The 27,858-nt window shown below is 39.9% G+C and overlaps 1 protein-coding gene across 1 annotated transcript; it reads left to right on the plus strand.

The window, feature by feature from the left end:
- cwf19l2 (CWF19 like cell cycle control factor 2) lies at positions 1-27,329 on the plus strand. Its single transcript, XM_039598186.1, has 19 exons — positions 1-116; positions 2,142-2,252; positions 3,299-3,421; positions 3,751-3,864; positions 4,255-4,374; positions 4,961-5,054; positions 8,489-8,604; positions 9,376-9,922; positions 10,908-11,124; positions 13,908-14,022; positions 15,377-15,478; positions 18,513-18,641; positions 19,051-19,188; positions 24,481-24,693; positions 24,928-25,044; positions 25,195-25,350; positions 25,458-25,538; positions 25,726-25,827; positions 25,947-27,329. Exons 1-19 carry the CDS (start codon positions 24-26, stop codon positions 26,085-26,087), a joined length of 2,829 nt encoding a protein of 942 aa, XP_039454120.1. The 5' UTR covers positions 1-23; the 3' UTR covers positions 26,088-27,329.
- Positions 27,330-27,858: the final 529 nt, after the last annotated feature.

Genomic DNA, 27,858 nt, shown 5'->3' on the forward strand with positions numbered 1-27,858 from the left:
ACAAAAACATTGACGGCGTTGTTATGGCGGCGTACGGACTCAGTTTTGAGAGTGCAAGTAGCATCGATGAAAGGAAAGAAAAGAAACGACAGGCACGACAAGAGGCTCTAGAGAAGGTACGAGATGTCAACTTCCGAAACAATATCTCTCTGTTTAAATCTAAATTTGTTTAATTGCCATCATTTTTGGTTTAAATCATACGCGTTTTGTTCAAAGGAAAGCTAGGAAGCTAAGTAGGCTAACACCCTCAGTCATGTTGATGTGTGAGTTTTGTGACACAGCAGCGTCTTTTCAGGGAATTATCCTTACTTGTTATATAAACCGGCACCTTTGTGTCGTTTTCGATCCCCCTTTCTCTGTTGGAAAGCTAACAGGACTTGTGTATCTTCACAATAACCCGATAACATTTGTGTATCTGAACAGGCAGATCGTGTCAGGCTCGTAGAGAGAAGGCAAACACTGAATGAGGCAGATAGCAGACATGCGGCTGTGTTTAACAGATGATATATGCCACAGTGTCAGCTACTGCCCGTTTTAAAGATTAGGACGGCCTCGTTGTTATAATCACATATATACACAGTTTGTCGATTGGGCGTTATCTTTTTGCCCTGCAGCTTTGTTTACACTGTTAGCAGACGTCGGTACTCCCACAGAGTGCACCTGATGATGCTTCCAGTAGATGAGCCACACTATCTGCTTTGCTCACACGTAATTGAACTGGCTAAAGCAAAGAGTGCTACCTGATTTATTATACTGAGTTTAAAGTGGAATAGAAATTATTAATCAATGTCACACATGTAAACATAAACTGAAAGGCCGTTTAATGTTTAAATATTTGACAACCTCAGCCCTCATCTCCTGTGTAATAATAGTGTAAACGAAGAGACCCACGTCTCTGTTTGTGGACTGCCTTTTCGATATTGAACTGTCAAATTCTAATAATTTTTAATGTCAGCTTTTCGGTTTCTGGCCACCACATCAGGCTAGCTTTGCATCTTCCTGGACTGGTATTATACTCACCAGACATTTTTTTTTTTTTTTTTTTTTTTTTTTTAGATATAGGTGGTTAATACCAGGTTAGATCCCCTTCTGTCTTTAGATCTGTCCTAATTTTTTGTTGTTTAGATTCAACAAGGTCCTAAAAACTTTCCTCAGATTTTGGTCCTTATTGACATGATAGCATCACACATGAATTGAGATCTGGTGGCTGAGGAGGGCATCGGAGTACAGTGAACTCATTGACATGTAAATCTTTTTTATTTGTAACATGGTATTTTATCCAGCTGGAAGCAGCCATCATAAGATGGACACACTGTGGTCACAAAGGGATAAAGAACACATGCAGTGATATGCAGTTAAACTGTGGCATTTAAACATTGCTTAATGTTATGAAGGAGCCCAAAGTGTGCCAAGAAAATATTCCCCAAACAATTACACAACCACCAGCTGCCTGAACTGGTGATTCAAGGCAGGATGGATCTATGCTTCCATGTTGTTTCCACCAAATTCTTACCCTATTCTCATCTGTTATGGCAAGAATCAAGACTCAGCAGATCAGGAAACAGTTTAGAAACTTCTGATGTCCAATTTTGGTGAGCTTGTGAACTGCAGCCTCAGTCTCTTGTTTTTAGTTAGAGTGACACCCAGTGTGCTCTTCTGCCACTGTAGCCTCAAGGTTCAATGTGTTGTACCTTCAGAAATGCTCTTCTGCATAGCTTGGTTGTAACGTGTGGTTATTTGACTTACTCTTCCTATCAGCAGTCTGGTCATTCTCCTCTCACCTCTGACCCCTGATGAGGCATTTTCTCCCAGAGACCTGTTGCTCATTTTATATTTTCTCTTTATTTGAACTTTCAATGTAAACCTTAAAGATGGTTGCGCGGGAATCCCGGTAAATCAGCAGTTTCTGAAATATTCAGACCAACCTGGACAGAACCAAGAATCATACCAGGTTCAAAGTCACTTAAATCATCGTTCTTCCTCATTCTCATGCTCTATTGCTGTCATGTGATTGCCTTAATAGAATATCTGTGTTAATGAGCAGTTGAACTGGTGTACCTAATAAAGTGTCCAATAAATATATGTCACAATGCAAATGCTAGTAAAAATTTTGAGGTGTTTATTTCCATTTTGTCACCCAGGCCAAGCAGCAGTATGACAAGGAACAGAGGAGGAAGGAGCTGAAAAGGCAGAGAGGGGAGGACACTTGGATGCTCCCTGAGGTCAACGAGAGGCTGCAGCAGATAGAAGACGTAAGATGGGACATTTATACTCGTGCAGACAGTGCCTTTAGATAGTTGCACAAACCATCCTTACTGCGTTTGCTCAAATGGTAAATGGTCTGTATTTGTATAGTGCTTTACTAGTCCCGCCTAGGGACCCCAAAGCGCTTTACACATCCAGTCATCCACCCATTCACACACACATTCACACACTGGTGGAGGCAAGCTACAGTTGTAGCCACAGCTGCCCTGGGGCAGGCTGACAGAAGCGAGGCTGCCATATCGCGCCATCGGCCCTTCTGGCCAACACCAGTAGGCGGTAGGTGAAGTGTCTTGCCCAAGGACACAACGACCGAGACTGTCCGAGCCGGGGCTCGAACCGGCAACCTTCCGATTACAAGGCGAACTCCCAACTCTTGAGCCACGATCGCCCAAATATGACTGGGCTCGTAAAAATATGTATTTTTAAGACTTATATTACAGATTTAAGACTTATATTACACATTTAAATAAAACTTTTATTATTTCCTTGAAGTAATGACTGCTGGTCCACTGGGGAAATCTTTGCAGTATAATCATTTCTTAAGTTTTACAGTAGGTTCGGGTAATTGATTTGTGTGCACTTTTCCGTGTTGGAGCACTTTACGTCATGAAATAATTAAATAGGTAAATATGTTTTTAAATACAGTTAATCCGTACATTTGATTAATTATGCATTTGATAAATAATTTATTTTCCATTGAAGATGTAATTAATGACACATTTTATACAATTATTTATTGATTAATTTAATTATCTATTTTCAATTTTGGTTAATTAATTAGACAGTTTATTATTTGATAGTGTATTTATTTAGTTCTTTATTCATTTCATTTTGGAAATGGATGTCAAGCACTGTTGGAGACACATTCCTGTGTTTGTTCTTTATTGGAGAACTTTAACCTGGGGAAAAGCACATGTGCATATCTTTTATGATTTAAAAATGATTCTGTGGACATTTTTGACAAATTATGGTTATCTAACAAACTTGAAGTGAAGTTAAGAGAAAATAATCTCTCCCTCTGCATCTGCCGCAGGAGGGTTCTGTCAAGGGCAAAAAGAAGAAAGAGAAGAAATCAAAAAAGAAAAAAGAGAAGAAGAAGGCCAAGAAAGAGAAGAAGGCGGCAGAAACAGCAGATGGCTCAAGTGACAGTTCACAGGTAGATTACTGAGTCATTTACTGCAGGATACCTTTAAACGTGGCCTCACGTTAAATCCTGAAGATTTATCCTCGATTTAAAGCTGATATCTGATATATGAGCAATTGTTGAGCTTTGCAGTTGAAGATTTCATATTCTGACATTTCTGAATGATCAAAGTGTGTTTATTTTGTTATAGAGTGACATCCCTGTCAAGTGGCAATGCTATTGATTGAGAAGACTGCAGCTCTTGTCACTCTTTGATTGATTTTTTTTTTATTGTTTCCCTTCTTTGTTATCATTTTCTCTCTTATTCTCTTTTCCTTTTATTTCCTCTGACTCTGTGTCAGGACTCTGAAGATGAGTGGGTTGAGCTTCAGCCTCAGACACAGACTAAAGCCTGGCAAGTTCCCAGTGAGTCCAAACCTTCAGAGAGCGACGTCAGCCCGACACAGAATGTCCAGGTCACTTCCTCAACAAGTCTTTCTTTTACTAAATAATTATTAGACTCAGAAAATAATTTTTCAAGGTATTTTTAATTGTAGAATCAGGTTTCCTGAATGATAATGACCTTTCCTTTTTCCTTTTTCATTATAAGAAGCGATGTTGTATATAGAGATATGAAAGCATTTACATGTGCACACAAGTTTTGTTTGCTTTTAAACCGTACATACTCATTAATTACTTACGTAAAGTATCAAATTTAAAAATGTTTTTGGAGTTTTTCACTTCTTTGTTTGCTGTATATGAGAGGAGACGTGTTATGTGTTAAGTTGCCTGTTCAGTGGCTGCACATCTCAAACCATTGTGTATTTTTCTCGTTTAACCCTCCACTGTCTTTCTTCACCCTGCAGAGAGACGAATGGATGACTTTTGACTTCCTGGCAATGAAAACTACATCCACCGCTGATAGAAGGGCTGAGAAAGAACGTCAGAAAGAGGAAGAGAGAGCCAAGGCTCAGGCCATTGAACAGGTTTGTGTGTGTTGTTTTTTTAGTTTCTGGCTGCAGAGTGACACTACCCAAATGCATCGCGTCATAATAATCTTTTCAGCATACGATGCAAGAAGAGCAGTTTCTGAATCATCAAATTAAAACTAACCTTCTGGTATTTGCTTGCTTTGTCATAACTACTGGGAGCTGGGTCGTGTGATGAGCGCAGCTTTCTTTATAACTGCAAAATATTCACGGCAGAGTCTCTCACAGGATGAGCATTAATTGTTGGTGGTGCACGGCATAGTTACAGTTTAATGAACACAGCACATGAATTGTTTTAAGGGTGTAACATAAATGATCAGAAATTATGAGAACTGCTCAGCACAGCACGTCCTTGGATTCCTAACAGGATGCCAGTCGAGTAAGAAGTAGCTTTGTTGAACTGCTGTTAAGAAAGTTAAAGAGATCGTTTGCGTCCAAATTGTTTCTCTGCAGCTTGGGTCGAACCTCTCACCCAAACAGCGTGAGTGAGACGTTAATTTGTCACCGCTTACTGTTTTTCTGCTCCTGTTGGGTTATTTAAATTAATATAAGATGTTCTTTTGTGTGTGTTTGTAATTCTTAGGCTGGTTTGCACAAATTAGAGCTAAACCCATACTGGAAAGATGGAGGAACTGGACTGCCCCCAGAGGAGATGACTGGTTCTGCAGCAAACAAAGGTAACATACTAGACTCTATATGTTTTCCAGTTTTATGATTGCGTAATGTAAACTATTCTTTGAGGATTTTTGTCTCATCTCCTGAGAATATAATTTGATTCTTAATTGTATTTGTTTGTTTCACTTTATCATCAGCCAAACACGAATATCCATTAGTTTTATTGGTTTAGATTGAAGTGCAGAGCAGCTAATACACTGTACATAATTTAGAGTAACCTAAAACATAGTGTGCAACTCAGATGTTCCACCTGTTTCTCTCGTTTTCTTTCTTCTCTTGCTCTTGTGAACTTGATTGTCATGTTTTCTCTTCCATCCTTCTCCCTTCAGTTGGGCTTCAGCTCAAGTAAATGAGGCATTTGACAAATCCATGGTTTAGTATACTGCCCTTTCACTCAAATTGGTATTTGAAATGTTGGCTTTAAAATAAGTCCTAAAAATGTACATTTATTTTAAATAGCAGAGAACTGGGCCTACTTAGTAGTGTTGTCTTTGAGGTTATATCACATTCTTTTCCTTTGTTTTCTCAGCTTCTCTTTTTATGTACTTTAAGGACCTTTGTTCATGTTGGCTTGGAAGTTGAGTTCCATATTTAATTCTCATCCTTTGAAGCAACCGCCTTGATGTCCATTTAAATATTATTTAACAGAGGAAAGATCTTGTACATATTGTTTTCGAGTAGTGTAAATGAACGTACTAAATGATTTGTTACATACTATGAGGGGGGGCTTTGACATCTTCCCTTCCTGCATGCCTTTTAATTGATGGATATTTTATTTGGATACTCCTACAATCTGAGGCCTCAGAGGAACATTCGTACTATTACAAACAGCGACCCTCTCAACCCCGCGTTTATATTTCTCCCTGAAACTGCCCGCATTGAAAAAGACTTATTTCTTTGAGCCATAGTCCAACTCAAGGGAGCTTCTGTAAGTTTGCAACGTTTTTTGTTTTTTTTTTAGTGGGAGAGAGAATTGGCCAGAGAGTTTGCTGGTGTTCTCAACGTGCAGGAGAAGGTAGAATAAGATAAAAGAAAATAATAAAAAAGCATGTTTTTAGACAGAAAAGCAAAATTGGCCGTGTGACAGGAGAGGAAGAGAAAAGCAAAGCTTTTGAGTCGGGGATTTGGGAGAAGAAAGTGAGAAAGCTGCGTTAAGCTGACAAGTAAATTCAGATATGTACGCACGTGTCTGTTATCTCTATACCATAAGTGAAGCTCCCCTTGAGAGCTCGCATAGCCTCTTGTAAACTTGAACTGAGAGCAAAGCAAAATAGAACGAAACAAAAACAAATACATGGAGTAATCATGTTTAATTCAAATTTAGTGTGGTTTAGGAATGTTGTTCTCATCGTATGGGATCGTAAGAGACAGGCTTGTGTGTATGTTTGTAATTTGTGTGAAGATTTATGGACTCACGTGGAGCAAACCTTTGACTGACTGTGATTCGAACCTGACAGCTGTCAGTAGGACTGCTCAATTAATCGAATTTTAATCTAAATTACGATCTGGGCTTTCAACGATCATTAAAAATGACTGAGCCGATTATTAGCACTTCCCTCGTGCTTTACTCTCGCGCTGCTCCGTGTGGCAAATCGAGCGCACCTCTCTGTGATTCGAACACGCGTCATAACAATTAAGAGGACCCGAGGGAAGCTCGGAAAGCTAAGCAGAAGTTATTTGGAGAGCAGAGGATAATGGCTGCTGAAGAGAGAATGCTGCTGGTTGAAAAGAGAGATAAAACGACTTCAGTGGTGTGGAAACATTACGGGTTCGCGGAGTCAGACGTGGATCAAGTAGACATAGTGTGTAAACTTTGCTACGGTGTCGTAGCTGCACCACAGAGCAACACTACAAATTTATTCAAACATTTGAAGACCGCTCACAAAGTGACATACGATCAAACAATGAAGGAGCAGCAACTTTAGTTGACATAGCTCAATGTCAGTTTGATGCAATTGTGCATTGTGTGGCTACACAGCTTGCCTTGATGTTTGGTTATTTGTATGCATAAATATTATGCAGTATTTTGAAGTTCACTAAACATTAATGTTTACATTTTTCATTTATTTTTTATATTGCAAACATTTGCACTGTTATCGGTATTTGCACACTATTTTATATTATATTTTTTTGACAATCTTTAAAGCCATTATTCAGTACATTGTTATTGTTAAATAAATATTGTCAAATAATCGAGATCTCAATTTCAGTGAAAATAATCGTGATTATCATTTTTGCCATAATCGAGCAGCCCTAGCTGTCAGGTTGTCCCGTGATTGTGCATTTTTAATGCTGGATGCACTTTATTTATTAATTTATTTTTTAAATAAATTTTGACACAGTGATTAAAAATTAGATTGAAGTGGTGCAACAAGAGCAAAACAGGAAAAAAATTGCAAGCCAGCTCTGTGGAAAGGAAACTGTATTCTTTCATTAAAAAAAGAGAGGTCATATTTACTGTCCACATTTCTCCACACTTGTCTTAAAAGAGAGATCAGAAAAAAGACTGCAGTGTTATATTTGTACAGCGTACTTTAAGCACGACAGAGTTTTAGCTTTTTGCTCTCCTCTCTTCAGCTTTGAAGCAGATATTTAAGCAGTGGCGTGCTCCCAAACACAAAGAAATAAAATGCTCATTGCTGACCTTGACCAGAGAGACATTTGGCTTTGGTCAGTGCATTCGTCATGTCGTATTGCTCTGGGAAGTTGGAAGGAACATTAACTTCCCACAGATTTGAAAAATGTGTTTATCTAGTCTTTTCCCACCTCCCTAATCCTGACCTCGGATTCTTCTCTATTTCTCTTCGTCTTTTCGCCTCAGCCTGGCTTTCTTATTTTGTTCACTCGCTTTTTGTGGATTTTTTTTTTTGTACCTGGGATTAGGTGGTTTTTGGTTTTGTTTTCTTTGGGACAGACTAGCGTACTTTTAAATATCAGGATTATTTTTGGAGGAAAATCCTTTGCAGCCAGTGACCGTCTGAAGTCTAGACCCCGTAGGCTTCACCAAACGTGTGTTTCCACCCTTGAGATGCTCCGCCTGGTCTTTACTGCAGTCACCTTCAGCTGCTGCTTGTTTGTGTCATTTTTGTAGAATTTTGCATCAGCTCCAAATCTTTCATCTGTGTCATTCGCCATGAAATAAAGAGGGAACAAGCCTCCCCATGAAACTGCTGTCAGTTATTTGTCCTAATGATTCTGAGCCTTTGAGAATGCGGGGACTGTGTATAAAAATGACTGCAGTTCCAAAACCGATTTGTAAAATTGTGTAAAACCCTTTGAATTAAAGCAGAGCAGAGCACTTAAATCACAGCCTTGGTTGTTTGATTTAATTTTGCCTCTGGCATACAGAGGAAAAATTACAAAAAAATATGTTTATTAAAATAAATGTGTTATTCAAAAACCTAACTGTATGTGTTTTCCCTGTCTATGCCTGCAGGCCCAGTAGTGAATGATGGTGGTCTGAGCTGGCTGAGGAAAAGCTACCAGAGGATGAAGGAGCAGGCAGAGAGGGAACAGCGCAGCATCAGTGATGTGGTGGCTGAGAGATACGGAGTGAGAATTAACTCTTGCTGCTCTCATATATTCGCACACATACATGTGCACGTAACGGATGATGACGCTGCATAACAATTGAGATTTGGACATAAAAACATCGACTGATGTTCACGTTTGTCTTAGTAAGAAAGGCTTAACTGTCAAAGCAAATGCACTTAGAAGATGAGGATTTATGCACACATACTCCCTCACTACTGTGGGAGGAAAGAGACACCTTGGACACCTTGTTCTATTATTAATCTGTGTCTTTGCTGTTTGACATCACACACACACACACACACACAGTGGCTGGTGTCCTTTGTTATGGTACTTTCAGCAGTTTCAGCGTTTGTGCATCTATTTATCACCACAGAAAAAATTCACTGTCAGAACATTGTGTGAATAGAGCGTGTGTGTGTTTGTCTGTGTGCATGATTTCTGTTTCCTTTGTCAAAACTTTGTCAGCAGCGCAGCTCTTGTTTCTTATAGTAACGCAGTTGACTTTCAGCTTAGTCAGGCAGCCAGAAAGCTGCTGCTTTTTTTGCCTGATTCATGTTGAACTGCAGTAAAAATGCCTTCAGAGTCACCTGCATCTGAGGCCAGCAAAATCTTTACACATCAGTAGCCTGCTGTAAATTATACATCAGATTCATTATGCATTCACTCTATTGTTTGCTGCCACTTTTTGTTTTATGTGCCTTAGGTCCAGAGTAAAGCACAGGTATCTGCTCTGAAGATCTGAACTGAGAACGTTGCCTTGTGGTGTTTTGTATTTCTGTCCTTTTATAGTCAATGGAAGAATTTCAGCAGAGACTTGCTGAGGCTGAAGAAGCTATGTACGGCCAGAAGAAAAGAGAAGGAGATGACACAAGCAGAGGCAGGTGGAGGAAAGGAGAAGAGGAGTACAGGGAGAGGTGGAGGAGAAAGGATGAGGATGGGGAAGACAGAGATCGGTGGAGAAAAAATGAAAGGGACAAGGAATCGTCATCGGAAAGCCGAGAAAGATACCAAGGTGGAAGGGGAGGGGAGAGGGAACGGTATAGAGGAAGAGAGGAGGAGCGGGGTCGAGATGGAGACAGGTATAGAGAAAATGAAAAGGATAGAGAAAGAAACAGAAACAGGGATAGAGAGAGAGACAGAGAAGGAGAGAGGGACAGGGATAGAGGACGAGGCAGAGAGAAAGATGGGGATAGGTGTAGGGATGGAGAGAGAGAAAAAGATAGGACCGATGCAGCAGCATCATCTTCTGGGCAAAGCTGGAATCAACGCTCCCTCGCGCTTGGATCCTTGCAAGGCCGCTTCCTCAAACCCTCAGAAAATGATGACAGTGGTGAAAGTGAGTTTGCGTCAAGACCTTTTCTTATATGTACAAAGAAGCATTAATATATTAATCCCATTTAGGGAACATTTGCTACATAATGCTACAGTCATTATAGGAAAAACAGCAATTGGAGATCATGACATGGCCATAAGAATTGTGACCATGCATTATTAATTTGTGATCTTATTCACTTTGCTTTAAAGATAGTGAACATGTCTGCGGCCTCTAGTCCTCTATTGCAAAGACACGTATTGCAGATCTGCAGACCTTCACTGAGAGTGATTGCAGTCAGTCTGAGTCGGACCGCGATTATTTTGGAGGCAGGTTTCCTCCCACCAGGCAACCCGTGCAATCAAAAGTGAACGCCAGAGGCTGAGGGTGCTGCATGTGCTGCCTCTGAGTGACCACTTGGCCATTATAACTGCTTGCAGTCGGTCACTTGACGATGCAATCACCAGGCAATCAATTTTTCTTTTTTGTTTTTTTCTTTCTTTTTTTCCTCCTTAGTCAGACGGAGGTGGCCGTCTTATTTTTAATCCCGTGTGACTGTGCGAGAAAACACCAAAACACCTTAACATTGCGCCTCACCTCGCTCTTTTCGATGTGGATGAGCAGCAGCTCCACTCTAAAGCCCCCTTCTGAATGATTGAACTCTTCCTCCTATGCTAAAGTCCATCCACTCTAAGACGAAAGCTCATTTTCCACACTTGTATCTGTGATCTCATTCTTTTGGCTTTAAAAGAACTAACAATAGTAACGTAAATAAAAATGTCAGCTCGAGATTAACAAATTTATGAAGTTTCTCAATAACGACGGCACATGGCTACATAACATTTAGGATGCTACTATTCACCATCATTGGGCATCAATTACAGTGATTGCAATTAGACTGCGACTGGTACGTTTGATACTGACTAGTGACAGAAGAGACGATTAGTCGTCTAGTCAACTATTTGCGCACGTCCCTAATCTTTAGTAGTAACATTTCCTTTCTCTCCAGCTCCTCAGCGTCTTCCTCCTCCTGCACGACCGTCCAGAGGGTTCCTGAAACCCAGCTCTGATGATGAAGACTCTGGGCCACAAACCAGCAGAGCTCCAGCCTGGATGAAGAGCAGCAGTCCTGCCTGTGAATCTGACACCTCTGATAAACCACAACAGGAAAACAAGAGAGATGCTGAGAAAACTGTAACTGCTCCTCAACCTGCTGCACCACCAAGGTTTAAAGCTTTTTTTAAAATTATTTTAATGCCTAGACACCAAAACTTTCTATGATGTTAAACTGCATAAAGCTGCAATAGCCATAATAACTGATAAACATAATAATTAAAGAAGAGAAAATAAGCTTTATAAACTTCTCAGTTTTGCCTAAAATTTTTCCCCAAATTGTATTGTGGATTCGGTGTAAGCATAGTAGGAAGTAGTGATTTGTATTGTATGTGTTTTTGCCTTTCAGATGCAAAATAGTAATCGTTACTCAGTAATCCCAGAAGATCTAGATATCTGAACTAGAGATGGACCGATCCGATATTACGTATCAGTATCGGTCCGATACTGACCTAAATTACTGGATCGGATATCGGCGAGAAATAAAAAATGTAATCCGATCCATTAAATATCAAAAAAGCACCTCACAAAACTTGCGACACGGCGTAACTCGGCTCATAACCGTAGCATGTCGGAGCAGTGTGCGTCAGGTGATAGAGCGGCTGTGTGTATTTGTAGCCTCGCTACCAAACCAGCATTTCATCTCCGAGGAAGTTATCCCAGAGAGAAGTAAAGCGAGTGTGTAAGTTCATCTCTGAATGTTTGTAAAGCGTTCCCATGTTAAGCTTAACAACCGATATATGGAGCGACTGCCTCTCTCTCTCTCCCTCTCCTGCTGCTACTTCAATCGTGAAACTCCTTAATGATCAGCTGATCGGCTTTTCTGTCGCGAGTCTGTCTCTCTTCTTTGTTTTTGGCCCACTTTGCACCAGAAAGAGGAAACCAGCGGCGGAACAACAGCAGCACGTTTAAGCTTGATAAGCTGTTGTTAGAATTTATTTAATATTACTTTCTACACAGGATCCTTTTCTACGTGCCCTGACGGCTGGTAACTGTGCAGGGGCGGATCTAGCAAAGTGTAGCCAGGGGGCCGATAGGGCATGAACAGGAAAAGGGGCACAAAGACATACTTTTCTTTCTTATTCTCATTTAAAATGTCTAGCTTTTAATAAATAATTATCTGAATCTTACACCCAAAGTTTTAATCTGATGTAAAATGTATAGAAGTCCATTACTGTATATAGTAACTGTTAAGTCTAATATACCCTAGTAAGCTATAGTACTTTTTCCTTTTGGAAAGTACCATCTGTGCAGTCTGCAATTCTGTTGAAGAAAGATGTTGAATCTTTTTAATTATTCTTGAAAAATAATTTGTTTCTGTGCATTTTTTTTCGCCCTGCATCAAATAAAAGCATCATGAGGTGGAGGGTGGGGGGTGGTTCCACATTTTCTTTTGCTGGGAGTTGGCAACCCTATTAGTTAGGTTGCTTAATATTTCTGCTAAGTACTCTTTAAAATACCAGAATAGGAAGGATGGAGTAGGTTTAAGTTTATTAGATTGATCTGTGTTGCTGAACTATGAAATATTTTGGGCGCAGTGTATTTTTTGCATACAGGTATAACAGAATAGCTTTAGTGTTATTGTTTATTTAAACTTGAGTATGAACTTATACAAAATGCAGCAAGATATTAAAAAAACAGTTTTATTGATTAAAAAACACACAATATCGGATTCATATCGGTATCGGCAGATATCCAAATTTATGATATCGGTATCGGACATAAAAAAGTGGTATCGTGCCATCTCTAATCTGAACTTTAAATCAATAATATGTTCTCATATTTTTCTCTCCTACAAGCCAGCTTACCTAATAATATCTTAACCACTGTTGCATATAAATAGATGGACGGAAATAAGCTCTTATAAGGAAATAAGCTCAAGCTTAGCCAGTTGTCTTTTATCTACGCAATTTTCTTTGTTTTGTTTTTTTTGCTGTATCTAAAACTGTAAATGGCCCCTGCAGCAGAGTTTCTGCCACAGTGCTGTTTGCTCCATGTTTCTGGTGTCGGACATCAGTCACTTTGTGAAAGCATTTGTTATCAGCTCCTTCACACAGCGTTTCCCAGTACTCAGACTGATGTAGTTAATTCCACCATGCCCCCTGCAAGTCCTTTTCCCTGGTGTTCTTTTTAAAAAAAAAATGAATTTCCGTCTCTCTTATTTGCCTCTGTATTTCATACTAATCTCAGACAAGACTTTTTTAGAACAGGGTTTGCAGCATAACCTTGTGTTTCTAACACCGAAATGTTTAATTTATTTCGCAATTTGTGAGACACACATTATGAAGAATTTAAAAATAACTGCAGTAACTTCAAGTCCAACATGTTCCTTTGTTGTAGGCCAGATGTTGGAGTATCAGTGCTATGTAAAGGCTTCGCAGTTGTTCTGTTTTGCCTCATTAAGCTGAGTTGTTTGGGTAAAACGGCACTCAGAACCCCTGCAGCATGAAATGAGTCTACAGTGTGGCAGCAGCATGAAATGATGCTGTGAGAAGTGTAATAGCCTAGAACGACGCTTCCCAGGCTGCAGAGCTAATCCTTCAAGGCAAGGATGTAATGATCTCTGGAGGGCTCAAAGACTCAAATGATTCATAACACATAAACACGGAGAGCGATCAGAAGCAAACAACTAAATGGTTAAAATTAAAACCTTCACAAATAAGTTTCCAATTAGAGGATAAAGGCTCTTATCAGGGTGGCGGAGTACGGAAAAGTCTGAAGGAAAACAGTTCAAGTGGATTTTTATTTTTTAAACTTAATGGACCATTTAATTTTGCAGGTTTCTATTTAGAGTTATGAATTTGACATATGGTAAATTCGTGACGTGTTTTAAATTTTCCTTTTTACCTCTTTGTTTTTGTGCACCCTTCAGTCTCTCCTCTGTGTGTTTACCTAGGGCTGAGAGCGAAAGCGAGGAAGAAGAGGAGGAGGAAGAGGTTCCACTGTTGTCAGAGGAGGAGCTGAACAAACTAGGGTCCAAGCTAATAAAGGCAGAGATCATGGGCAATACGGTGAGGCAGTTATTTATTACTGCTGACCTTCTGTCAACCTGTTTTAACTCAGGCATTAATTTCCTCCAAAGCAGCAAAATATGTTGAACTGCACTAAAGAAATGGCTCCAAGCCTGAGGTTGTGGTTCTCAACCAGGAAAGGGTGAAAGAAGGGTTTCCCCTTCTCTCAGTTAGAGATAGAATGAGGAGCTCGGTCATTCAGGAGGGCCCAAGACTAGACCTGTTACTCCTTCACATCAAAAGGACCCAGTTGAGGTGGACACCACGAGGTGTTTTCAGTCCAACTGGGGCAGAACGAGGGGAAGCACTGGGGAGAACGTGACTCACGGCTGGCCTGGGAATGTCTTCCTAGAACAGCTGGAGAAGGGTGTCTGTTAGAGCTTAGAGACTTTCTTAGACTGCTGTCCCAACACCTGGACCTGGATTAGTGGCAGCAGATGGATCGATGGATACAGAAACGCTTTTAGAACCGACTTATTCTAAAAGACATACCTCAGTCTAGTTAACTGTATGCTACAAACATCATTAATAACGGAACTTTGTCCGGTCCTTGAATGCAACCTCCCGATTTGACAGCGAGTTGAAAAATCCTCTGGTATTGTGGCAATTTAGTATTCAGTTTATTGATCGCTTGTATAGTGCAATAGTCTCAGATGATCAACAGCATATAAACACACATGGATATGACTACATGAATAAGTCAGAATTTGTTGATGTAAAAAAACCCTCTGAAGTTCATGTTAGTTGTGAAATCCACAGTTAAGTTGTTCGGCTTTGTGGGAGAGTTGATATTGATTTGCCTTTCCTCGGCACATTTGCTTCAACTCTCGTCTTTGCATGGATTTAACAGCACATCGGGGGATCTGTTAATTTATAGCATTCATTGATCCGCGCACTCAAGCCTTCCTCTGTCTGTTTTCCTGTGTCGATTCTAAGAGTGCTATGGGATTTCTTCTGGTGTGTGTCAGAGCTGCCTGTTACAGTGTTACCATCCTGGCCGTAATCACCTCCCTACATGATAAAGCAATCAAACCAATATTCCCAAACCTCCTGTGTCTGTGTTTGCACACCTGTGTTTCATAAGTGCAGTTCACAGTCACACGCTTGGCTTTAATGAAAGTATCAGTGCACTACACTCACCTCCCACTTTATTAGGTACACTTACTCAACTGTGGGGACTTCCTTCTCTTGTTTATACTCACCTGATCATGTCTGAAAGGATCTTTGATTGGCCAAAGTCTCCTGTCTTGGGAAAGTTTTCTCTAAAGCTTTAAACTTATGTTATATATGACCATTGTGTTCTTTGTGTTATAAATAAATTTCTGTTTTTGTGTGTTGTCTGTGTGTGATTTAGGCCGTCATTGAGAAGCTGAAATCACAACTGGAAGCAGCTCATAAAGCCAAGGAGAAACATGCTGCCAGGAAGAAGCTACAAGAAGCAGCCAAATCAAACCAGGTCTGTAGATATTTACAAAGTCACCATCCAACTTTATCTAACTAGTTATTGAAAAGGGAGACAGAATATTAAAAACACCTCTCAGCAACACAAGATGACCATGAAGCTGTGCGGTTTGTTACGGGGTTGTTCTCAATGCGGTTTGCTTTTCGTTCAATAGATGCTCGAACAAGACGGAGAACAAAACATTTTTATTTTTCAAAAAAAGGAAAACGTGTTTTTGTGCGTTTCTTTATTCCCAGCTTTAGAAACTGTCCCCAAAGACACCTTCCAGATCACATAAGTCTGACTATGTCAGCTTCACATCTGAGTCACTCAACTTTTGTGTTACGACAGCGGTCTTAGTGGGTCAGACCTAAAAACATTTACGTATCACTTTTAGTGTGACATAAGTCTAATCCACATCCATGAATGCATAGATTTGTATAAGATTATGACCTCCAAGGGAAGGGAGGAACCCCCACCTCCCCACCCAACCCCCCCTAAAAAAAAAAAAACATCCAGAAATTTTGTTTTGAAATCTGCAAGACTATGAAGACAGGCTTTGCAGAAACTAAAGGAAGTGTTAGAAGCAGGAATGAGCCATGCAGCTGTGGAAAGATGCAAAGGAGGCTCAGAATGACTTCCTTAGAAAAGTTTCGAGCCGGATGTCTGTTTTTAGCAGCATCCTCACATATTTATATCCAGCACCCAATATTGCACACTCACCGTGGCTTTCTCACTTCTTAGTATATCTAAATGAGAGCATGAAGAACAACAATGTAACAGTGACCTGTTTCTAAATGATAGAATACCAGCATTTTAGCAAAAGTGATAAGGCCAGCACTGTTACACATCCTGTATCTGAAAGGGTGAAAGGGCTTATATATACAGGACTAAACTAAACGACACACACACGTCTTCAGATGTAAGTGAACTCTGCTGTCATGGGGGACTGCTTGTAAAAAGAATTTATTTGTTTGAAGTTGTGTTGCTGTTCAGCTCTTACGTCGTGCTGTCTGGAAACTGCTCCTGTTCAGCCGCTTCACCAGATTCCTAATGAGACACAAATGTCTTGTAGTGTGCTGACGCACTCTCCTATCAGGGGTCAGGATGAGTGTGCCTGATGTATGTATGTATATATGTTTGAAATAAGAGAACACCAGTGGGGCCGAGTGAAAGGGGCCGGATGTATGTGCTACCATGTCTGTGTCCATAGCGCAGACAATTCACAGTCCTCTAACGTCAGGGCGCGCTGCTTCTTCTCTACTTACTGTCTTACTAATGTCTTTTCTGGCTTCACACGCAGCTGGATACCCAGACAAATGGTTGCATATTTCTTAGATGAGCAGACGCTCAACAACTTTATAAAGACATGAAAAACAGTGTGATTATTCCTATAATCTGTAGATCGTTACTTGTAAGATAGGCCAGATTTATCCCCAAGAAAGGCTTCCCTGTCCAAATGAAAGGACTAGAATGAAATACTCAGTAAGGATTCAGGGAAAATGTAATAATTCTTAGGTTTTAGTGCACTTATCAGCCGAGAGGTACTTCAGCACTGTAAAGATGAAGTGCTGTTGATTTGCACTCATTTGAGATCCTTCCAGTTTGTGTTGTTATAGAAGGCATTTGGCTTCTTTTCAGTGTTCAGTGTTTTGACTCTTGTTGAATGTCTGGCTTGTATTTAGTGTTTTTTTGCAATGTGTGGAGACTTAAGGCCGTACTCTAGTTACTAACGTGGAGGAAATATTCTCTTCTATTATTTTGATTTTTGTCTTCTGACAAAGATGGGAATCACCAGACACCCCACAGTAGAATATTACACAATACTTCACTTCACATATAAGATTATTGCAATTTTTGACATTTTGTGAGATGTTGATTTTCGCAATAACAGATATTGTAATTTATCACATTTTCAACTGGAAATTATCTCCTTAAAGTTAAACTTGGTCATATCTTTTAATCCAATAAGATAAAGTTATCCTACTCTTGAAATGAAATCGATACCAACACTGTCACTGAAACCTGCCATAAATGTTGCTATAAGACAGTCAGTCTGCGATCGGTCTGATATGTGATCGAATGGGTTCAAGCTAACAGTCTGTTTCTGATCGGAAAATCCTAAAAACCGAGTAGAGCCAAGCTGAGTAGGTGCCAGTGGAAAAGAAGCTTTTGTCACGACATGTTGCAATCGGTTGATGCAAAGAAGATGCTGTCTTATTTTGACCCACGTGACTGAGACATTGGCTTGCTCTAAAATAGGAAGTAGCTTTGTCAAGCTTGGTGCGCCCGGTGTTGGATGGTTTTTTTTTGTTGAGATGTAAGATTGCTCATCTAACGTTACTGCAAGATTTGCGTGCATGAGACCAGCACTGTTGTTCATAGTAGTCCCAGAGTATTTTAATGTATTTATTAAAATATCGGTATTTTGTGTGCCTCTGTTGATAAAATGATACAATATCGCCATGTATCCCCACCCTGACCACCCAATTTTCATTTTCATGTGGCGTCCTGTGTAACTGCAGTTTAATTACAGTTACACACGTCTTTCCTTCTGTATTGATCGAATCAAACTGATAACTCTCACCAAAGCAAAGATTAGGAGAGCATACGTATAATATGGAGATGTTAGTCCTGTATATTATACAGAATGATATGAAAGCTTAAGTCCAGCCCTTTCAAGCCATTTAAAATTTCACTGCAAGTAAGATGTATTTTTTATTCTGAAGGAGCCCAGATTATTAGTTGAAACTCAGCTGCTTCTTTTGTCTCGACAGCCTGTGAAATCTGACAGATCCACAAACATTAAATCCATCCTCCTCCTTTGCAGTGATCTGAGTGATCCTAAATGAGACAGAAAACGTCACCTTGCTAGTACATTTCAAACAGTTTTCTTTTTTAAAATATCTTCAAAACTTTTTTTAAAATTACCTTTCTTGTTACAGTTTGTGGTTGTTGAATGGTTAAAGGTTGAGCGCCTGCACAGATATAGTTTTGTGTATTTACAGAATTAAATAGACCTTAAAATTACCCACTTGATTTGTTTCAGGCCTCAGATGGGACCAGTGAAGACCGGGAAATCCTGCTGTTCAGAACAGATGAGTCAGGTCGGGCCTGGCCTGTCAATGCCCCGTCTGGACCTCAGGAACCACACGGAGGACGGCGAAAGAAGAAACCGGTAAGGAAAGAAAAACTATGTAATGCAAGAAATTAGATAAATAATCTATTCGTTGTATCAGCTTGCCAAAGCTTAAAAAAAAAAAAAAAAAAAAAGACTGAGAGGGTCCTGGGCATTGATGCAACAGAGGTGTTGAGAGATGGGGAGCTAATAAGAGGCTTGTATCCAGCTATTTGACTTCTTTTTTTTTGTGATATTCATCGTGTGTGAAATGAGAACAAGCACCTGCCTCTGAGCTCTCACCTCCTGTCAAATATATAATTTTGAGAGTTTTGAATAGACTTTAATCTTCTGGCAGTGCTTATTTTAAACATCGCACCCAATTTCCAGTGATTTTTTAAAAACTTTTCCTCCAGTCTTGTCTCTTTGCTTCTTTTTGACATACTTCTGTCTTTCTGCCTCGTTTCAGATGGAGACGCATGTTGATGGCGAGCGTGTCCGTTACTTCCAAGACGATGACAATGTCGGTCTAAAGGAGATGGTGAGAAGGGAGAAGATGAGCTCTGCGCAGGATCAGAATGCCCTGTACTCTCGTATGGCTGCCAAGGTAAGAAGACATTTCACCATAATCGTGCAATATCTTTATTTAACTCCTGAAATGCTTATTTATTTACAATATAAATCGTATAATCTCTGAGGACAAACACAAGATCGTTTTTTAGGGTTTAAGTTTGAACACAAGCCGACTAACACAAAGAAAAGCTAAAAATCAGCCCAAAGAGACTTCGAAGCGATCGCTACTGCTATTGTACTGTAGAACCATTTGTAGGAAAAAATGGAGGCTACTATGCTAAAAGCCTTTGTTTGATCAGGTTCAGGCTGTGAGGATGGGGTTGGCATGCACTCTGGCTTAACATCACTCTGGATACATTGCTAGCTTTGTGTTAGCGTTTTGTTTATGCAGATGCTTTCAAAGACCGTATGTTGTGTTAGCAGTATAATGCAATTTTTTCCTTTCCTGGATGCAGATTGCGCTTTACCGTTGCACTCTTGTTCTTCTATGCAATTAAAAATAAAGGTAATGTCCAGTTCTCCACTCCTCAGAAGTTGTAGATTTCCACCATTTTCCACAAACTGAAATCAGCTGTTTGTAGCGCAGATGCCCAGGAAAGCAAAGGCATGTTTTCTGTTCGCCTAATGTGCAGGCAACTCAAGAACCTTTGTAACTCATTAATGGCGTAATGTAACTGTAGTGTGATTACACAATTTAGTACAGTAATGCATGTTACCAAATATAATGTGATTACAGTAATACAATACACACACCTGAAGGAAGTTCATCTTGGACTTAGTGGATTAAAAAAATAAAATAAAATTGAAAGAACAAATTCTGTAACTTTTGTTTGCTGCTGTTGTTATAAGCAGTACTGGAACATGGCTTCCTTATGGTTGGTTCAGACCAGATGTAGCAGGTTAGGCATCACCCAACCAAACAAAAGAGAGCTATAACACCTATTGTAGGTTGTTTTTAATGTTAAAGTGAACTAAACAGCAAACCAAGGGATCATTAAAAAAAGAAAGACAGAAAGAGATGGTCTCTTTGCTCTCTCTGTCAACAAACAGGTAAAGTAGTGGAGATTGAGGTGGGATTACATTTAGTATCAACTGATGAAGGCACACAGCTGGTAACCTGCCATTCAGTGTAAAAATAGCAGCCACTGCATCTCCAAAAGACTGGAAACTTTCACATTGGAGCTTTGCTCTGCAGTGCGTAATATTTATGTCATTGTCTTCTCGACATTGTATTTGCTTTGTTACTCAGGACAGCAAAAATAATAAATAATAAATAAAATAATAAATGAAATACTCAACCAGGTTTTATCTCTGAAGGTACAATGAGGAGCATCTTTTACACAGACTTTTTCTTTGTTTTGTTTTTTTAATTTAAATTTCCTCGTGTTTGTGTGACAACTACAACATTTGCTGTTGTATGGGACATCACATGATAATGGCTTAAACGTTGCAGCTCTTCCTGTATGATTTCCCTCCTGTCTGTTGAAAAGCGAGCAGGTTAAGAAACCAAACTAAGTTACAGGTTCTCTCTGCCTATCGATCTTCTCTGCTCCGTTTCACAGAAAGGCACCTACACACAACAAACAGAGCTCCTGTCTACAGTCCTTAAACAACAGCTGCTGTATCCCTGCCAATATATTATTATATATTTTATCTAGGAAACAGAAATAGAGGAGGCAGAAGTAGGTTTTTATATTAATTAAGGACATATTGGATCCAAACAAACAAAAGCCGGTTTCAATCTTGGGAGCTGGTCTTGAGTCACATTGTAGTGGTGACATGGAAAAGATCTCCGGTTTGAGTTAAGGAGCAGATACAAACCCATCGGGGGTCACAAGGCAGTGTGCTGCCAGAGCTGGTTTCAAACCTGGATAAATGGCAGGTTTGCATCAGGAGGTGAATCTGCTGTAAAATCTGTGCCTGTCAGACTGCTCTGGCTACTCCCTTTGGAAATAAAGGGAGTAGTTGAAAGCAGCTTCTTTGACTCTGAGTTCTTTGAGTTCATACATGCTGTCAGGGATGGGGTTTTTTCTTCTCCCATTTCAGACTGGGTTCATACACTGAAAAAATGTAAGCAATCAATGAACCTTGACAAATGCAGGGCATATCGACTTTGGTCAGCTTATATCCCTGGCAGCAGGTAAGCTCAGCAACACACAAACTTGAAGATAGTGGACACAAAATATGGCAAAACAAACTATGTATGCATGCTAATGTGAAAGATTACCCCCCTTTTTTTCTGTCACACTTCTCTGAGGAAACCGGCAGCATTTAAAATTTGCACCGTCACATCAGTGTTTGGTTCGATGTCATTATCGGTTTCCCTCCACTACTAGCTGTCTCTGTGAGACTCTCTCAGCCACTGTGTGGTTGAAATAGACGCACAGCAGAAGATGAGTTCTGACAGGTTGCGGTGCGAGTGTCAGTCTATCAGCAGCTTTACAGCCCGTACTTTTTCATGAGCCAAGACACATTTTCCTCTTTCTTCCTTCTCATTTTCAGCTGTTTGCTTCTTCTGTCGGTGCAGGTTGGAAAATGACAAGAACCTGTGCAGAAGTCATTGTGTGTGTGTGTGTGTGTGTGTGTGTGTGTGTGTGTGTGTGTGTGAGAGAGAGAGAGAGAGAGAGAGAGAGCAAAGCGTTAATAAACAAAAGGATGTAGGAGTTGCTATGGAAATTTAAAAAAAAAAAAAAAATCCCACACACACTTAAGCTCTGTCCACATTTTTCCTCGTGTCTGCCTTTCTTACTCGTTTACATTCTCTTGCTGTCTCAGTCACTCAGCCTCACTTATATATTCACTACACATATGTGTGTCTAAAATCTCACACACACACACACACACACACACACACACACGTTCTGCACCTACAAAGAGTGACACTAAAAATACATCTACAGTTACCATGGCAGGGCTTCTATAAATACTACTAATCACAGTTATAGATTGATGATCTACAAAGAGAGAGACAAAAGTGTATTCTCTCTTGATATCGCACTCTGCTTCCCTCTTCGGCCGTTCCTTCTTATCTTTTCTGCTTTATCTATAATTATCTGTTTAAGCCTTTTATCCGCTTGTCCGTGTTTTTCTCAGTTTTATTTAACTCTTCTCCGGCTTCCTCTCTTATCCCTCCAACTCCCACCAAGTCGGTCGTATGACTTCAGACGTGTTGGTTACAGTTTCCAAAAAGCATAGGTGCTTGTTTGTAAATGTGGGTTTTTGTATGCAGATGGTAGGGCTGCGATGGTCATCTCAGGCGGCCCATCTGGCTGCGTGTCTGTTCAGCCAACTGTTTGGTCCAGAGCACAATATCTCCCCAACTACTGAACAGCTGACGACCACAGTGCCATCAAAATAACCCTGAATTTACCTTTGAGAGACCTTTGTTATCAGGTGTCTTGAGGTAGATAGTTTTTCCTGATTTTGTTAATTGAAAAAAAAAAATTAAACAAGTCACAAATTCGCTCAACTCAGATAACTGTGTTTGGATCATCCTATTGTCCTATTTTGAAGCATCAACTTTTATGAGAATTATATTATATTTTATATATATTCATTTTGTTGTCTTTATTCTTTTTAAGCATAATTTAGGACGTTTGTAGTGCAGTAAAAATAACACATTTTGGGATCAGCTTGAATGAAAAGCAGATGTGAAATGTAAAAGTGAAACCAGAGGTCAAATGTGACCTGATGTCTGGATGCAAACTATAACGTGATTTTTAGTACCCGTATTATTTCCTGAGTGTTGCCAATACAAACAAAGACACCTGAATTTTAAGCACAGTTTTAAAGATCAAAGACATTTTATGAAAGTTTGACCTCTTTTTCAAGGTCAAATAAGGTCAGAGTCAAAGTAATATTTAACATCCGCATATATCATTCTCTATATGTCAATGTGTTGTCAGTACAAACAATGGCAGTACAAAACAGTTTTAAATAGCACTGTATAGCATTATTATCACTTTGAGCTTCAGATCAATTTGTCGAACTTGAAGGAGAGGTCAGAGGTCAAATGTGAAACATTGTAAATCTTTGTTTGGTACTTTCTATGCTGTTGACAATACACACCACACTTCATATTTATACGTTTTAAGGCTTTTTGTCCATTTTTGACCAATAATTCATTAAGTTGACCTTGAAGACGTTGATGGATGAAAGGCAAATTTTAATGGATTGTTAACATGAATTCACTCTACTCCTCCACAGTGCATTTAAAACTTTTCATGCTATCGTGTTTACAGACAGAAAGAATGACACACACACAAATGCCACCAAAACATAACGTCCTTCATGGATCCAACAAATGACTAATTGTTTTATCTTGTATGTGAAAAAATTTACATTTATTAACATTTCCACACAAAAAATGGCATGCTAGTTTATTTATTTATTTTCAATAATCACATATTTCATAATGTAAACAGTGACTGCAGTCCATGGGTATCCAAAAACAAAAGAAATGCAGCTTTGTGTGGCTCTAATGCTGTTTTATTAAGAACGCCCAGCGTGGTTTTCTTTACCATTGGAAACATTATGGTCGAATATCAGATATGTCAGTGTCTTGTGGTGACAGCAGCACGCTGTATTCACGATGTATAATTTAAATTGCATCAGGAGTGCATCCATAAATAAAACATCGGCGGTGATAGTGAGGGCTGACAGCATGGTTTGGTTGATTTATTACTATTGTATAATGCCTAATTAGTCGGTGTGAGAGTACTCGTGATGGCATGTGTGCAATAAAATAAAACTGTCTGCTCTTGGCTTAATGCGGTATGTGCTTTTGCACACTTATATGCCCTCACACTCACTCCTACACACACACACACACACACACACACACACACACACACACACACACACATTCCCACCCACACTAAAACTAATCCAATTTTCACTCTCACACACTCACTCCTACACAGCGAATCATGTACACACACACTTGAGCGATGCTTGACTCTCGCTCTCTCAGATACACACAGATTCCAACCTGTTGCTGGATCACCATGGTGACAAGACTGAGACGTAGAAACACTAGAGTCGATACTCGGCGTCCTGCCGAATACTGTTAATGCACAGAGAGAGTCGGCACCTGCGTGCATTTAGTGACACTACAGCAATGACATAATTAATAATTAATGACAGTTTGTATCGCTTTACTGTTTTTAAAAATGTATTTTTTGTTTGAAAGTCTAAAACAAGAACTTCAAACTGCAAAATATACAAAAAAATACAACATCAGAAATGAGCGAAAATGTATAGACACACCCCCCTCACCATTTCTGTCTCCGTCTCTGTCTCTTTATCGCTCTCCTCTAATCTCTAGATGATGGGGAAGACGGATGGCGACAACTACACGCTGGACGACATGTTTGTGTCGAGCGCAGCGCAGCGGGAGGGTGAGGGGAGGGAGGAGGAGAGGATGAGGAACAGAGCCATCGGGGAGAGTAGGAGGCTGGCTGCCTCCATGGAGAAATGCCAGCACTGTTTCAGCAGCAAAGAGCTCCAGAAACACCTTATAGTGGCGATAGGAAGCAAGGTAAGCGCTGGTTAATGCAGGCTGTTATGTGACAGGTCAAAGGAATCTGTGCTGACATACTTAGATCCTCAATCGTTTGAGTTGTCCATCAAGGTATAATCAGAAATAAGATGATAAAGGTGGGCTGTGATTACTTTTGGAATGTCGAGATGGTTTAAACTTCACCGAATTATTAGATTTATGCATGCTTTGCTAAATTTCGTTTGTGTCTATGTGCCGTGATCTTGTTCTCAGGTGTACCTAAGCCTGCCCGCAGGAGTGTCGATGACAGAGGGCCACTGTCTCATCTGTCCACTCCAGCATCACTGCTCTGCCACCAGCATGGATGAGGATATATGGTCAGAAATGCAGGTTAGCCCATCAGTGCTCGGAATAATGTTGCTCCAGGCTACAGGGACAACTTTTATATGCATTTATAGAACAGCGGCAGAAATCACTGGAGCCAAATTGCTGCTATAAAGTGTAACTGAGCTCATCTCTGTGCCACTTTACTACTCTCAGCTGTTCCGACGTACTTTGGTGCGGATGTTCGAGGCCCAGGAGCTGGACTGTGTGTTCATGGAAACGCACATGAACCCCCGCAGGAGACAGCACATGGTGTTAGAGTGTATCCCACTACCCAAAGAGCTGGGAGATATGGCACCCATATACTTTAAGGTGTGTGGACCTCATATCTCTCATCAGTCTATTTGAATGTACCTGTTTGCTTTGGGGTTTAAATAGCCTTTCTAATGTGGTTTAAAAAAAAATCTGTGTCCCCATAGAAAGCTATCATGGAGTGTGATGAGGAATGGGCCATGAACAAGAAGGTTGTCGACCTCTCTTCGAAAAGCATTCGGCAAGCTGTAGGTTAACTTTTACTCTGTGCAGTTCATTCATTCTTAATCTGGTTACTTAGTATTTCTCTGTGTTTTTGTTCTGCCCTCTGCCTTGCGTTGTTTTCTGTGCAACTTTTCTTTCACCTTTCTTCTTCTACTCCTCTGTGTACCTTTTGAAATGGTAATTTTTATTTTTATTTTATTGCCCTCCCAGGTTCCTCGGAGTCTGCCATACTTTGCCGTAGACTTTGGACTCCAGGGGGGCTTCGCTCATGTCATTGAAAACGAACAGAAGTTCCCTCATTACTTTGGCAAGGTCAGCGGGTGTTTTAAGACTCTTACACGTCATGTATCTCCTTGGACTTTCTTTCTTTCTTTTCTGGTTACAATACAGTAATATTTCAGTATGAGTGACCTCTCTTTCTTTTCTTACAGGAAGTTGTAGGAGGCATGCTGGACTTGGAGCCTCGACGTTGGAGAAAGATGATTAAAGAAAACTTTGATGACCAGAGGAAGAAAGTGTTACAGTTTGCACAGTGGTGGAAACCGTATGACTGTACCAAGACTCAGGGCTAGAAAAATTCTAGTTTTTTGTTTTGTTGTACTTCTTACACAAACCGTCATGTGCTTCCCAGTGCAGGGATCGCATTTGATGAACCTGGTGTAGAGTCCCAATTTGGAATTTGACATAAATGTGCTACTAGCAATGCTACCATGAGATAATTTTTACTGAAATAAAAATAAAAGGAAAAGTGCAGAAATGTATAAATGTGTTTCAGTTACATATGTTTGCATAATAAATGAATTTTGTCACTACATATATGCAGTGGATAGTAAGTGTTAAAATGTTAAAATAACAGTTTTTTGTGATTGCAATAAATCATTTCAAAACTTTTCCCACCTTTAATGTGACCTCTAACCTGCACAATTAAATTTAGTTTACGCCCGGGACGTTCCAGAACTGATTGGTATTTCTTTATAATTTTTTAGGGTCTTATAATATAAAGTGGTTGAAATGACAGCATGATACTGCCGCCGCCATGCTTTACCATAGGTATGGTGTTCTTTTAGTGTTGCTTTTGTGCAACACCAAAACATATCTTTTGGCACAAGTTTCCCACATGCTTCCGGGAAACTTAATTGTTTTTTTCGGGGAGGTTTGTTTTTGCAAATTGTAGCTGTGCTTGATTTGTTTTTTTTTTTCTTTTTTGTTTTTCTTTAGTCCGTCTTGCAATCCTACCTTAAACTCCAAACATATGGAGAATATGGGAGTTTGTCATTCCAAGGAGTACACAACCAGCACACAACCAGTGCTGTAGACGTCTTGGCAGCCTCCCTGACTAGTTTTCATCTTGTCTTTTCATCAGTTTTGCGGGGACATTCAATTCTTTGCAATGTCACTGTTGTCCCAAAATCTTTGGAAAGAAAGCTGAAGATGAAGAGGAATTTAACCTTTCAACACGACAGTGACTGCAAGCATATGTCCAAATCAACAAAAGAGTGGTACAAGAGATGCCCTTGCAATGCTTTTGCAATGACAAGCGGCCAAATACTGCCATGCAGACTACTACTGAATGCTGTGATTAAATCAAAAGGTGCATTAGTTTTGATGCGTGTGCACAGTTGTGCAACCAGCTTACATTTTTATTTTTGTGTTTTTACTCAGATTTGTTCTTTGTAGTTGAATTGTGCAGGTTATAGGTCACATTAAAGGTGGGCAAAGCTTTGAAATGATTCACTGTGGTCTGATTATTTAACATCACAAAAACCTGGCCCTTTAATTGTACAGTGGATATAAAATTAAAGCCCTTGTCTCTATGCCATACCCACCATTCTCATCTCTTGCAATGCTGCCCTTCTCTCCTTCCCAGCCGTGGGATTTAATTTCTTTCTCAGTGGTCTCATGATCCTTTCTAGCTGTCACTTAATTCTAAAAGAGGGTTCTGTGTCATCACAGCCACACAGGCAAGTGTACACACACTCATGTCAGAGCATTGCAACCTTTAGACCTAGTCTGTTGTGGATACATGCCTCTCATGAGCAGTGGGCAGCATTGCCCCAGCATGCAACCTTGGCAGGTTTTCGGTTAGAATATTGTCTTTCTTATTGGCTCGCTGCTTCAGTGACCCCTGTTAGTTTCAGGTTTCATCTGAGATACTGTTTGGTGCATCTGCACATCTGGTTAGTGCTGAATTTCAAAGAATCACACAGAGGAAGATTTGATTTTGCAGTATTTGTGTATATGTCACAGATTATTATAGAAAAGCACTATATAAGGACCCGTCCATTTATACAGATGGACAGAGTGACTGGGTACCTCACTGTAGTCCCTCCAGTTCTTTTTTCC

The sequence above is a fragment of the Oreochromis aureus genome, linkage group 14 (assembly GCF_013358895.1).
Source record: "Oreochromis aureus strain Israel breed Guangdong linkage group 14, ZZ_aureus, whole genome shotgun sequence".
Classification (NCBI taxonomy): domain Eukaryota; kingdom Metazoa; phylum Chordata; class Actinopteri; order Cichliformes; family Cichlidae; genus Oreochromis; species Oreochromis aureus.

What these genes read in the sequence shown, in the direction of transcription:
- cwf19l2 (XM_039598186.1), top strand. Translation starts at nt 24, where the DNA reads ATGGCGGCGTACGGACTCAGTTTTGAGAGTGCAAGTAGCATCGATGAA. An exon ending in AAGCAGCCAAATCAAACCAG is followed by an intron (nt 15,479 to 18,512) that starts GTCTGTAGATAT and finishes GATTTGTTTCAG; the next exon opens with GCCTCAGATGGGACCAGTGA. An exon ending in CGAAAAGCATTCGGCAAGCT is followed by an intron (nt 25,539 to 25,725) that starts GTAGGTTAACTT and finishes TTGCCCTCCCAG; the next exon opens with GTTCCTCGGAGTCTGCCATA.